This window comes from Alosa sapidissima, chromosome 8, assembly GCF_018492685.1.
Source record: "Alosa sapidissima isolate fAloSap1 chromosome 8, fAloSap1.pri, whole genome shotgun sequence".
In the NCBI taxonomy this organism is placed as follows: Eukaryota; Metazoa; Chordata; class Actinopteri; order Clupeiformes; family Clupeidae; genus Alosa; species Alosa sapidissima.
The window spans coordinates 14932883-14946652 of NC_055964.1; the positions used below are offsets into that span (position 1 = coordinate 14932883).

At 43.5% G+C, this 13770-nt stretch overlaps 1 protein-coding gene across 1 annotated transcript; it reads left to right on the forward strand.

The window, feature by feature from the left end:
* Positions 1 to 421: 421 nt before the first annotated feature.
* araf (A-Raf proto-oncogene, serine/threonine kinase) lies at positions 422 to 13585 on the forward strand. The gene is made up of 16 exons (XM_042102242.1): positions 422 to 503; positions 2060 to 2263; positions 2584 to 2687; positions 3033 to 3135; positions 3233 to 3387; positions 3517 to 3639; positions 3730 to 3874; positions 4091 to 4115; positions 4530 to 4657; positions 4787 to 4989; positions 5464 to 5640; positions 6596 to 6642; positions 6942 to 7060; positions 7244 to 7375; positions 8408 to 8542; positions 8931 to 13585. Exons 2-16 carry the CDS (start codon positions 2156 to 2158, stop codon positions 9069 to 9071), a joined length of 1845 nt encoding a protein of 614 aa, XP_041958176.1. The 5' UTR covers positions 422 to 503; positions 2060 to 2155; the 3' UTR covers positions 9072 to 13585.
* The last annotated feature ends 185 nt before the right edge of the window (positions 13586 to 13770 follow it).

The window sequence follows — 13770 nt, forward strand, 5'->3', positions numbered from 1 at the left end:
GTGAATCAGTGGGGTTTGTCATTGGGCTGACAAGTTAAGTAACTAGGACTTCCACGAGCCTTATGGTCTGACTGTTTTAAACCAACCACACCTTGGCATTTAGGAATCCATCCAAGAGGCTTGCCAAGAAGTGATCTGCACCAGTCACTCCAAAGTTAACAACTTCTGCCAAAATGTAATACTTGAATATTTGTGTGAAGTGTTGTGTCCATCACCTTGTGTATCTGGCTAAAATGAAATGATTACAGAGGATTTGCATGGGCTGTCAGTGTTCACCATCCCGTTTCTAAAAGTAATATACTTTTACAGTGAGGATAAAATAGAGCATCCGTTCTGTGTATTGTGTGAATTTCTAATTGTAGTACCCGCCCTTCATAACTTGCTTGTGATGGACTAGGTTTGTGCAAAGGAATGGACCAATGAGGTTGCGTTCAGGAGGTGTTCCGCTTTCCCTGAAATTCTTTACTGATCCGACTTGTTAGAATTCAAGATGGCTGCTTCAGGTAAGTATTTATCTCTCAAATCATACTGTAAAGTGTCGTTTGGTCTTAAGAACAAGATTCGTTTGGTGTTACAGCCCCTGCGTGGGAAAGGCGTTTATGTTTATGGCCATTTTACGGAAGTTTGTGTTGGTTATCAATGTGAGAACTGTTGAGTAAATAGCTAGCTAACATTAGCACTGCTACTAGGGTTAGCTTCCTAACACTTGGCTAGCTGACCATCTAATCCCTTTCCGCCTCATGAAAATAGCATTCCCTCCTTCGAACGCACAAAAACACCTGACGGGAATTAAGAAACTATAAATAACTAGAGAAACCTTCAGCGGGTCTTGGATTTTATCGAAATAATATACTGCACAGTCGATTAAGCTACGGACTACAGAGGTATTTGACATCTACTGTAAATATTAATGAGCCCTCAAATCCCTTTAGCTGCACATCTTGCTAGCTAGCGTGCTAGGTTGACTACCTTACTACCTTGCCAACTCGCCGATACAACCCTATCCTTCGTGTTCATTATGGGCATTGGCGTTTAAGATGCAACCAGAGTTTGTATAGCATTGTCATCCTACTGTGGCAATGCTGTGGGTTACTGACCAGAGTTTCATAATGATTATAACTTAGCTAGCTTGCTCACTACACTGTAAGTCATATATCTTAACCAGTAACGTTGGCTTGCAGGCTAACTGACATGAATAACAATAACGCTAGCTGTCAGTCATATCACCATTACTTAAATGGGTGCCCACATGTCACTCCTGCGCTGGCCGAACTTGTACTGTCACGGAAAATTACAGAAACGTCTTGAGACTTTTGAAGTTGAAGACAATGTAACAACAAAGCCTTTCTAACGCAACACCACTAATAGACTTGTAAGGACATTGGTTACTGGCCTGTTACACAAGAGTACGTTTTTGATGTTCATGATCACTGGAGAGAATGAAATGACAGTGGACAACATGCTGATGTCTGTTATGTCATGGTTATTCAAAAATCCTCTTTTTGTCATTCTACACCAGTATACATTACTGCCTTGTACTTTAAATTTGACATAAATTGAAGCAAAATCTAAACAAAATACATGTGAATACCAACGAGGCAAGGCCTGACATGAATGCTTGGAATTTTTATTGTGTCTTTTGTGATAGTTTTAAGATACTTTATGTACCACCCATTATAATTCAGCCTTTTAAGTGGCAATCGCTGGGAGTATTGGATAGTATTCTGCTGTTACCATATTAAAGCATTCACTCTTGCACAGAATGGCCCAGTTATTTAACAAATAGCCTAGGTCACTACCTCACATCACATTATGTTCTCAAAGAAATAGGTCTCTGCAAAAACTGTTAGTGGATAGCAGACAATAATCCCATAGAAATTAAATGAAATGTCCGCATCAGAAAGACAGTAGATGGACCCAACCTGTGTGTGTGTGTGTGTGTGTGTGTGAGAGAGAGATATGTTAGCCTCATGCTCATGCTGAAATATGGGCCATACTGGGAGTGCTGTGAGTGTGTGAGATGTGAGAGAATCTTAACACGAGACTGCATGTGTACCAGGTTGTAGGTGAGGGCTATTTCCTCCTGCGCATGAAGCTCTCTTGCGGCTGAAGTCTTTCACTGCTGCCTCCTTCCGTCTGCGTCTGTCATTACAACATGTCCTCCTCATCCTCCTGCTCTTCCTCGGGGGAGACCAGCCCCGAAGATGTGCCCCGCGGAGGGGGCACCATCCGCGTCTACCTCCCCAACAAGCAGCGGACAGTGGTGAGGAATTCTTGCATCTGGACCCAGTTTATTCTGGTCGGTTTGCGTTTGTACATGCTGCCGGTTTTTGGTACACATGTTTGTGATTAAAAAAAAAAAAAAGAGGGAAAAAAAACTCTCTTGGCAAGCATGTCAAAAATGTTCCACTTTTTGAGTTAAACTCACAGTACAGACAGACACAGTGATTTTTGTGGAACAGGGAAAGAATATGTCTGCCTTTGATGTGCGCCGTGTTTGGACAAGTATTCTATTGTATTGGCAGCTTTGCTGCCCCCCACTGTTTTGATTGTAATGAGTGCTGCTCTGTGATGTGTGACCAGGTGAACGTCCGGCCGGGGCAGACCGTTTATGACAGCTTAGATAAGGCCCTAAAAACGCGTGGCCTGAGCCAGGACTGCTGTGCTGTGTTTCGACTCCTGGAGGGGTAAGTGCACCCATCATACACTCAGACCGTGTCAGACAGTGTCAGACAGCGCAGGCCACAATGTAGAAAGATGTGTGGTTTGCATTGTTTAGCAACTGAAAGCAGGTGCATAGGTTTTTTTAGTAGGTCTTCGAATAGCTAGAGTAAGTGTTTTATTTGTTGTTTTGTCTACATGTAGACAGGTGTACATGTAGACTTGAAATCACTGTTCTACTGAAGTTAGGATATATGACACTGCTCATAGGGTGTGTGATCCTGTCATTATGAGAGACAGAGATAGTTAGTTAGTTAGTTAGTTAGTTAGTTTGACTTTAGTATTCTGATTGATTTTCTGTCATGCTCCAGTCGTAAGAGGCTGACTGAATGGAACACAGACATCACCCCACTGGTAGGGGAAGAACTGCTGGTGGAAGTGCTTGACGATGTCCCTCTCACCATGCACAACTATGTAAGTTAATCACACCACCTCTTTACCCATAACTCTTTTACATAACCGCCTCTGACTTACTTACTAGAGCCTCTGACTTGCTGTGTGTTCTTTGCAGGTCCGGAAAACATTCTTCAAGTTAGCATATTGTGACTTTTGTCACAAGTTTCTGTTCAACGGGTTCAGATGTCAGACATGTGGCTACAAGTTTCACCAACACTGCAGCAGCAAAGTCCCGACAGTCTGTGTGGACATGGATACGATGACAAAACGGTAAGACTCATCAGCAGTATGGACACCAGTTGGAACTCACTCCACACACTCTGGCTGTGCTATCAAACTTGACTTGCAGATAGTATTATCGTAGAGAATTCATGGTTCACATGTGGTTCATGTTAACAGATCAATCCCCAACAATTACCCGGACAGCAATTACCCAGACGACTGCCCCCAAATACCTATACTGATAATGCCAGACGGCTCCATACCAGGAAATGATTCAGCCTTAACACCTGACCCTGGCGGGTAAGTCCCTTTATGTGTGAATATTCATCCCTCTATACCAGCACAGTCCGTTTTCTCCACTGTGACACACCGATCCTTTCTAACACACAGGCTGAACCTCCTGTCCCCCACCTCCGCCTTCCGCTTCCCCCTACCCGGGGCCGACGGCCAGTCCCTGCAGCGGCACCGCTCCACCTCCACACCCAATGTCCACATGGTCAGCACGGTGGGGCCCGCTGGCACCAGCATCATAGAGGTGAGGGGTCACTGCAATCACGACTGTCCCACATTACAAGTCACTGTCTCCTCCTTCCCCCCCATTCATGTGACATGACCTCTATGTTCATGGTCTCAGTGTTTTTCCATTCCTGTGAAGGCAGACTTTTGTTTTTTGTGTTTACACTTGTCATGGGTTTTTGAGTCGTTGCCATTATTTTCATTTTTTATTTTCATTTTTGTGTTGTTCTCATAGGATGCAATAAAAAACAGCACAATGGGTGAGTTTTTGCTTTGATGTTGACATCCATCACACTCATTTTAGTTAGTCATCAGTCTTCATATTTGTCAAACACATTTGACACCAGAGTTGTCAAATATGTTTTCTCATAACTGTTTAACCACACGTGTAAGTCTTTGTCATTTGCTTTGTCCCACAATACAATCCTTAGAGGTTCAAAGCTAACTAGAACACTAAGCCTAAATGTACTAAATCTGCTTTGATTTCATATATTAGCAACTCAGTAGTTTTGCTTAATCATAATGCTAACCCCTTGAACTACCTTGAAGGACAGAAACTTGAAATAGGGATGTTCTCACAGTTCCCAACTGGTTTTCATTTTGAGCACGTAAGTATGTGGTTAGAATTTGTGTGGTCTGTATTCGTGTGAGACATGTTCCCATGTGTGTGTCAGGACCAGAGACGTCCCCAAAGCCCTCCACCAGCCCCCCTTCCATGGGCTCTCCTGGCCGACGACCCCCCAAATCCCCCTCAGAGCACAAGGAGCGCAAACCCTCCTCATCTGACGACAAAAAGAAAGTGGTCAGTAGCTTGTGTCTTTCATGATCATGATCAGTATTTCACTCCACTAGTGCAACACGGCTAATTCATTTCCCAGAAGTTCCGCTGCGCTAGTCTGATGCTAATCTTATTTCACTTGAATGGCTGCAGCACCGCGGAGGCTACAGGGACTCCAGCTACTACTGGGAGGTGCAGTCGCGGGAGGTGAACATCCAGAAGAGGATCGGAGCGGGCTCCTTCGGGACGGTCTTCAAGGGCAAGTGGCACGGCGACGTGGCCATCAAGATCCTCAAGGTGACAGAACCCACCCCCGAGCAGCTACAGGCCTTCAAGAACGAGATGCAGGTCTTACGGTGAGAACCATACTTTACTTCAATCTATAGAACCAACCATCTGCCACCCTCACGGCCTGGTCAATATGAGTGGATGAGAGAAACAGCCTTAAGAGTGGACACTTCCATATATGACGAAGCTAACATATAGTATCAGACGAAGAGTAGGAAGTAGTCAAGCCACGGGAACTGACGACACCTAAATTATGCAATATATGCCTGCAGTGGTAACAGGATTGAATGGCATTTGTTATGATGAGCATCATTGGGGCAGTAGAGACCACAGTAGAGTATGAAAAACAGTGGTTATGTTTTGATAGTAGCATTAGCTCATCTGAGCACTTTGCATTACTGAAGGAAGCTTGACCTTTAGAAATATGGCCCTTGTTGAGTGAGTAATAGCATCTTTCTGTTTGTTTCCCTCTCTCTCTCACTCTCTCTCTATCTATCTATATCTCTCTCCCACTGTCTCTCCTTCTTGGCTGACCTTTACAGAAAGACGCGCCATGTCAACATCCTGCTGTTCATGGGCTTCATGACGAGGCCCCACTTCGCCATCATTACGCAGTGGTGCGAGGGCAGCAGCCTCTACCGCCACCTGCACGTCATCGAGACCAAGTTCGACACCATGCGCCGCATCGACGTGGCGCGCCAGACGGCACAGGGCATGGAGTAAGAGAGCTGGGCCTGTTTACTCCATCATACTGACTCATGCAGAGAGAGTGGGATAGACTAGAGGACGAGTCATGAGAGTCAAGTTTGTTAGACAGTGATGGTTACAAAAAGGGCATTTTTTTTGGCTGTGGCGCAAGTGGCTCCAGCGTGCATACCACATTCAGGTCTAAGTGCCCGTGTGGTCCTGGGTTAGAATCTAATCGGTGATCATTTCCCGATCCCACCACATCTCTCTCGCTCATTTGTTTCCTATCACTCTTTACTGTCCTATCTGATTAAAGGAAACAAGCTGAAATATATATGTAAGATTATATATAAAAAGAAGTACAGTCCTCAAAGTTTGTAGGTCCAGTTTATGAAATCATATTACATGGCTCTTCATAATGCTGCAGAATGCTCCATTCACTTGAATGGGCCTTCCCAACGTTCGGTGGTCTGCTATTCCTCGATAACAGACCGTTGCTAAGTATAACAGACCACTGTCAAGGAAAATGGGTTTTCATATCTTTCATATCACTCTGCTAGTAGTCAGGTCACTTCTTGCATTGGAACTTCATTCAAAAGTGAAAGCAGACGGTTGATCAGCTGTGTTCTAAAGAATGTTTGATTCAAGTTCAGCGTGTGTTGCGAACTATTTGTTTCTGCAAAAGCCACGATGAAACAGTAACAAATAAATATAAAGAGTCATATCTTGTGGAGTTTATTTTTTTGTTTTGGCAAGTAGCCGTGTAATAGCAGGATAATGTATAGAACGCCTTCAGGACAAAACAAGACCCCTCCTGTTCGCCCTGTCGGGAATTATTTTTCGATAATGACTGGCGTTCTATACATTATCCCTTACATGTAGAGTGGAATAGCATTTATTTAAGTCTAGACAGACATATCGTTGTTTGAGCCATATAGCTGCTTGGATTTTAATGTTCTAACGTGACTCTTCCTTTTTTCCATCTAGTTATTTACATGCCAAGAATATAATTCATCGGGACCTGAAATCAAACAGTATCCTTTCTTTGGTTTTGATTCTTGTGTGATGTTACTTTTGTGTGAGGAAATACTTTAATTTTTGTTTAGTGCATTTGGACTGACTTATGACTTCAGTTTGAAGCAAGTAGGACAATGCTCTTGGCCGAATTGCTCTAATTGGGGAAGAATTAGGGAAGCCACTCTTGAGTAAGGAAAAACACTGCCTTTCTGTGTGAAGTGTTGGTAGTGGACTTTGTTTAGTCACGTTCTACTACTTGGGTCTATAGTTTCCCCTTCCCCCTCTGCTGTGCTGTCCTGTTCCTGACCTGTACCAGACATCTTCCTGCACGAGGGCTGGACGGTGAAGATCGGCGACTTCGGCCTGGCCACAGTGAAGTCCCGCTGGAGTGGGTCGCAGCAGGTGGAGCAGCCCAGCGGCTCCATCCTGTGGATGGTGAGTCCTGCAGAACAACAGTGGCCAAGGCATGGCCCTAATTAGGAAGAGCTGTGTCAAATCAGCACTTGGATAGTCATAATAACTTCAGTCTTGTGATTTATAACAAACTATGTTCCTTTTAGCTTCAGAGTTGAAGTTGTTGCCCATTTATTTTCCTCGGGGATGTGTTTGTGTCCAAAGGCTCCTGAGGTGATCCGGATGCAGGACACCAACCCCTACACCTTCCAGTCAGATGTCTATGGCTACGGAGTGGTCCTGTTTGAGCTCATGTCCAGCACGCTGCCTTATTCCAACATCAACAATCGGGATCAGGTGAGCCACAGCTCAGGTTACTGCAGATAGAGCCCTGGCTTGGAACTTGTACCAGAGACTTTCTAATGAGGAGACACAGCACTCAAAAAATCCTCCATAGAAATGCATGGGGTTAGTTTGTAACGCCAATATGGCAGTTGTCTACATATATCACAACCTTTCCGTGGCAAAACGTCGACATGTGAATACATTGAGCCAATCATGTGCTGTGTTATGAATACATTGAGCCAATAATATGGTGTGTTGTGAAGACATCGTGCCAATTATGTGTTGTGATGTCGCCGCTGGAGCAAGATTGGTGTCGTGAAGCCTTGCGCACGCGCATTTCTGCCTAAATAGATGCCCGATAAGTGCAATATGGCCGCCGAGTAAAGGGACTTGCCTAAAAGGACTTTGCTTGTACTGCTTAACTGGAGTGCATTAAGATTGATTTTTAAGATTGATGCTGATACAGATGTTGTTTATCTGATTTGCGTGAGTATGTTACATAGGGGAAAAGGTAAATTTTTGAAGCAATGATTAGGTATATATTTCCCAAAGGATAATGCTTCCACTTTTCACTTTTTCACTGTGAAAATCTTAAACATTTTCGTTATTTTGGGAGAATGCTCATTCAGAATGCTATTTTGTCTCAGACTGGACTCAGTCCCCGTCTGGGAAGCTTGCCCTGGGAGTACTTGTGTTTATGTTTTCTTTTGCTGGCACCACACTGAGTATTCTTGAGCTCTTTCCAGTCCCATATCTGCTCCAAAACTCCCAAATTTATAATGATCCCCTCTTTCAACGATTTGAGCTCTTGGGGCATAGTTCCCAAAGGGACTGAAGATGGTCTCAATTTTTTTTAAACCCTCTAAAATACCACTGCTGATAACAACTGCTTGTTGTTTCATCTGTCAAAAGTGTGATTGTGGGACCTGCCTCTCTTGTGCGCCTGAGGACAGATGGCCGGTCTGATTTAAATGTGGGAAACACTAGTGCCTACTCGCCCTTTTTAATGAAGTCTGTTTTTTTTTTTCTTCCTCCTCCACCCAGATCATCTTCATGGTGGGCCGAGGATACCTGTCGCCAGATCTCAGTAAACTCTCAGCGAACTGCCCCAAGTCTATGAAGAGGCTCATCATCGACTGTCTCAAATTCAAGCGTGACGAGCGGCCCCTATTCCCACAGGTGAGTCACCTGCCCACATCACACGACTAGCACAGACCGAGTTCAGTGAAGATTTCAACGGGAGATAAAGCTATTATGTAGTGATGGTAGTGGGTGGGTGCTGTATTATGGGTAAACATACTCCTAATGTAAAGTGCTACTTAAAGAGATTAGATGCTAATCTGCATGGTTTAGCCCAAAACGGTTTACAGTTGTTCTCTGTCACCACTCTTCAGTTTCAAACATTGTGAAAGCGGTTTAACTTGTAGGATCCAGGATGGTTGACCCAAATTACTTTGAAGCATCTCAAACTCAATCAAAACGGTACATCTCTTGACTCGATTGTGTGTGTGTGTGTGTGTGTGTGTGTGTCTGTGTGTCTGTGTGTGTCTGTGTGTGTGGCCTGTAGATCCTGGTGGCCATTGAGCAGGTCCAGGAGCTGTTGCCAAAAATCGAGAGGAGTGCCTCGGAGCCTTCCCTGCACCGGGCTGTGCACGCCGAGGACCTGAACCCGCTGCTGTTCCACACCACCAGGCTCATGCCCTTGTGAGGGCACTATGCCACACCATGGCCAGAGGGTGCCAGTGAGAGAGAGAGAGAAAGAGATGGAGAGAGAGAGAGAGAGAGAGAAAGAGAAACAGGGAGAAAGAGAACAAGCAACTTCCCAGCCCCTCTAGTTCCTTTTGGAGCCTGACTGCTGCTGCACATATCCCCCCCCCCCTTTGAGCTGCACCAGGGTGTTGGCCTCAAGAAACACACATATACACACATGCACATACGTTTGGGAATACACATGCACACAGAGCCCTTTGCAGTTCTCAAAGACACATCTGGCCAAACTCCATATGTTTTAGCGGGGGATTCCTAGGTGCTGCAGTACTACAGCAGGCTTCTATGGCGTAATGCTCCAGATCAGAGAGCTGGGTTAGGTTGGCTAGAGGCAAGCGATCTTGTGGCGCTCCCTGGAATTTGATGGTGTTGTGCTGGCGTCATGCTGGCCAAGTTGTTTAAAGTCCCCCCCCTCCCTTTTTATCTGTTGTTTTGGAAAATACTTCTTGAGAGAAGACGGAAACATGTGTCCAGAAACCCCACTAAAAACTTCAGGGACAACTCGAGTGTTTTCGTAAGTGGTGTTCAGTGATTTAATTTCAGTTCCTGGCTGGCTTGCTGATTCGAGTTTGTTTGTTTGTTTTTGTCCTTATTTTGTTACTTTTATACAGCAGAATGTAAATATATCAGTCAAGAGTTTTATTTAGTCCTTTAACATCAGCTAGGTTTTTAACATCAATCAGTTTTTACATAATCATGTCATTCTGAGCTGCCGTGTTCTCTTCTTTGCTCAAGTGCACATGTGTACGAATCCCTCCCCACTTTTTTTCGACCAGATAGAACAACAGTGTTGTTCTTAACTTTTGTTTCTGTTTTCATTCCATTTCAAGACCAATTTTATCCCTATCATTATGAGCTGCTAATTTTGGAACAGCGCTGTGGCTACACTTCAAAAGTTATTGTGAGAGAGAGCTGGTCTGGTTAGAGACATTGTTAATTGCACCCCTGGGTCTTGGCGTGTTCGAGCAACCAAGCTAATGGTGATGGCTAATACTCCTTTGTCGCTAGACAACCAGAAACACATAAATTGTGGGCTTTGGGCCTGTGAAGTTGAAAAAGTCTCCATGCTCTCTTGATTTCAGAGCTGAACTGATGAACAGTTCAACATTGTGGGTTTTTGTGAGTGCCTCAATGAATTGAAAGTGCCCATTGCACAGAATACATCTGATTTGCCCAGAATCAAGGCAGCTTTGCGGCACATAGCACAACTATATTTGGTCCGTGGAATGAATAAGAATATTTTGATGCATTATGCAAAGTAAACATTTTATTTTCTTTGTTGTCTCACTTCTCTGGCGTTTGCAATTTCAAGCTTTTGTCCTTCCTCTTTGTGCAATAAAAGTATTGCTTTCGGTCAGATACAATAAGGATAATCTATCCTTAGTTCTCTTTGCTCTTGGGTGCTCCTTGTTGGTGCCCCCCACCCAATCCCAATCCTCCCCCACCTTTTTTATGCAGCCCTTGCCACTTAATCTACTAAACCCCTCTTCTACTGCACTTTTTACCCCCCCCAACTTTGCACAAATAGGCTGACACCAGACATAATTTCACTGCATTTCTTACTTCCAGTAACTATATGCATGTGACAATAAACTTCCTTGTACCTTGTACCTTGTACCTTTGTCATAAAGGCAAAAAAAAATGCCTTTTTGATCTTGTTTAATCTCCCTGGAAACCAGTAATAACCTGAATGGAGTATTGGACCATGTCAGATCTTAGTGTGCTTCTTGTCAGTTGTGGTGGGTTTTCTGTTTCCATTTTATGCCTAGCATTTACTATTTGAGACTGCACATGATGCAGACAAGATAAGAACTTGCATCTGACCAGAGCAATAACATGTTCTCGAGTGAACATCGGTGCAGAGAAACAACAGAGGAGGGAGAAAAGACAACTGTTTGAAGTTGGACCTCACACAGTGAACAAGCCATCTCTTTTAAAAAAAAAAGAGACAAAAGGCATTCCATAAACCACACTGACGTCCATGCATTTCTATCTCTTCCAAGTGCGCGTCTTGTCGAAGCTTAGTTCTGAGGTCCTCGCAGAGAGCTGTGGAGATGAGGTCGGGGAGACCCGCAATGAGACTCTGGTGACCTAGAATGAGAGAAGAGTAGCAGCAGCAGGACAGCACCTCACCCTCTGATGCTCCCTCCCACCCTTCTCAGCCAGCAGAAACAGCTGCAGTGGCTGCTGGGCCGTGCAGAGATGCTGCTAGCGGTGTAGGTTCCATGGCTGCTGATGCAGCTGAAAGCAAGCTGCATGGCTTGCAGTGATCACGGCTGATTTTGGTTCTGCATGTTGCAATATCTGATTGGCTGAATGTCTTTGGTTTTCTCTTTCATAATTTTTTTTTTAAGTTACACAGTGTACTGGCACCTTGCATCACACACAAAAAAAAGACCACTTATACTGTAAGCACATCGTTGGCATAAAGAATGCACCAGCACATACAAATAGCCGTTTTGGCACGTTCTCTCTAACAAAGTGGCATGGTGTTAATGATTGTTTTAAATTACTTCTCTTTAACTGTAAAATGGAAGTATGTCTCGTGGGTTTTGTGCTTGGTTTAAGACTATGTGGGGTCTAAAGTTATTTGTTTAAAGTGCTTTTGATTATTCCTTGTTTGGCTAATGGTTACAAGGTTGCTTCTGTTGACATTTCAGTGTAAGTATGTGATTGAGCAGTTTCTGTTCTCCTGTGTGCATAGGGCCTCTACTCCTTTGGCCTCCATCTTGTGCAGCAGCCTCAGTTTGGGCAAGCTGCTCAATGTTGATTCCTCAACCAACGTTTTTATCAAGACGGCCAAGTTGGTCAGTGCAGCGGTTTCAGAGACCAAAACATAGCACATCCGCAAAAAAAAACTGTTGTTGTTGTTGTTCAGGTAGTCATAGCAACAGACCTGTTGCACAGAACCCGTGATCAAACTAGGAAATATGTTTTTGTCTTGTCGTTGAAGAGGGAAGAAAAACTGAATATGAATTATGATTGCACTCGTCTACAGCCACAATGTTGGGGTGCTACTATTTTTATCTGCAGTCCTCACGTCATATGAGGGGCAGCTGAAAGCCACAAGGGGGCAATGTTCTGAGCAGGACTGTAAAGATATAGCGTTAGTTGGACCACATACGTGTGGATCACATATCTAATTCCTGTGTGGGTTTAACCACGCACTTGATGCAGATACAGAAGTTAGTAGAAGAGCTGAGGCTGTGGTTTGTGACCAGAGTGTATCAACATGGGCCTCGCACGAGGGGAAGACAACTGAAATGGGTTTCTCTGTGCATAATTTATTGGCTTAAATGTTACAGAACAAACAACTGACACTCATTTTATTGTTGAAATGTAGGTTGTAGTCTATAGCTTTTTGTATTTGAAATGGGGCTGGGTACCCCTCTATAAAATGCTTAATTTTAAGGAGATTGCTTCGGTCGACGATGAATAGCACACACTTTTCCTGGGCATCGGAGCATGTCCGCTGAAAAAAAGTGAATCCATTACTATTTATTACCTGAAGTCTGCAATCAGACGGTATATTATCTGTTGCATGATTTCTGTTGGCTGGGGACAAATAGGCACAAAGTAAATCTGAGCAGGCAGGATAAGGCTTTACTGACATGATGGTGTCTGGTGTGACACAAAAGATGTGTCAGTGCGTGTCACTTCATGCCCCCCCCCCCCTCCTCCATACACACCACCACCATTTTCTCCTCTACCCATCATGCTAGGTCCTTTCTAGTGTCCTTTCCTCCATTTGGTAGTGTAGAATCTCCAAAGAATCCAAAATAGAATGTAAGGGGAGGGGCAGCAATTTGCATGATGGTCCCAAATCAGGCTCTAGCTAAAAACAAATATGCACAAGATTGAACCCCTAATATCATGAAAAGTCTTGCACATATGACTGTAGTGTACTGTATAGTGTTTCTCATATTTAATCATTCCGGTATGAGGCAGTAATTTGCTGGCCTACAGAGCAGGTGGAAATGTGAGTCCCAGTGAAATTATGGTTAACAAACTTTTGTTTTAAAAAAAACACCAACTAAAATGAATGAAATTCCTCCCCAGTCATGTACAACCCCAGGGTCAAGTGTCAGACTGTTGTCTTCCTTTTTTTCTTTTTGAGCAGAGAAGAGAATGGTTGGTTAATTAATGTGTTGGCATAGTTCTGCGTTCTATTAGGCAAATTCCAGTAATTTTGTGTGTATAGTTTTAAAGGATTTTCTGGGGTGTTCCGTGTGGAATAAAAGTTGTACTCTGCTGTGTACAGTTACATTTTTTTTAATTATGAAATTGTACTTGTTTCTATTTTTTGTGTGATGGTTTAAAAAAGAACAAAATTATTTTAAAAAATGTAAAGGAAAATCTTAGTATTTTTTTAGTTTTCTTTTTTTTTTTTTGGTCTTAAAATATGGAGGAGACAGGATTTTATTGTTGAAATAAAACCATGGACTGCTGATGTAAGGTTGTATTTTCACTTTGTGTGTGTGTGTGTGTGTGCGCTATATCAAACTAGTATTCAGATGCATGGATCAGGGTTCCCACAGTCATGGAAAACCTGGAAAAGTCATGGAGTTATAAAACCCCATTTTTCAGGCCTGGATAAATCATGGAATTCAGTCCATTTTTTGAAAGTTTTGGAAAAGTCA

Bases quoted from the DNA above. Each gene is read 5' to 3' on its own strand.
- araf (XM_042102242.1), top strand. From the start codon at position 2,156: ATGTCCTCCTCATCCTCCTGCTCTTCCTCGGGGGAGACCAGCCCCGAA. The intron at 3,875-4,090 runs GTGAGGGGTCAC...TTGTTCTCATAG, and splicing joins CTGGCACCAGCATCATAGAG to GATGCAATAAAAAACAGCAC. The intron at 7,376-8,407 runs GTGAGCCACAGC...TCCTCCACCCAG, and splicing joins ACATCAACAATCGGGATCAG to ATCATCTTCATGGTGGGCCG.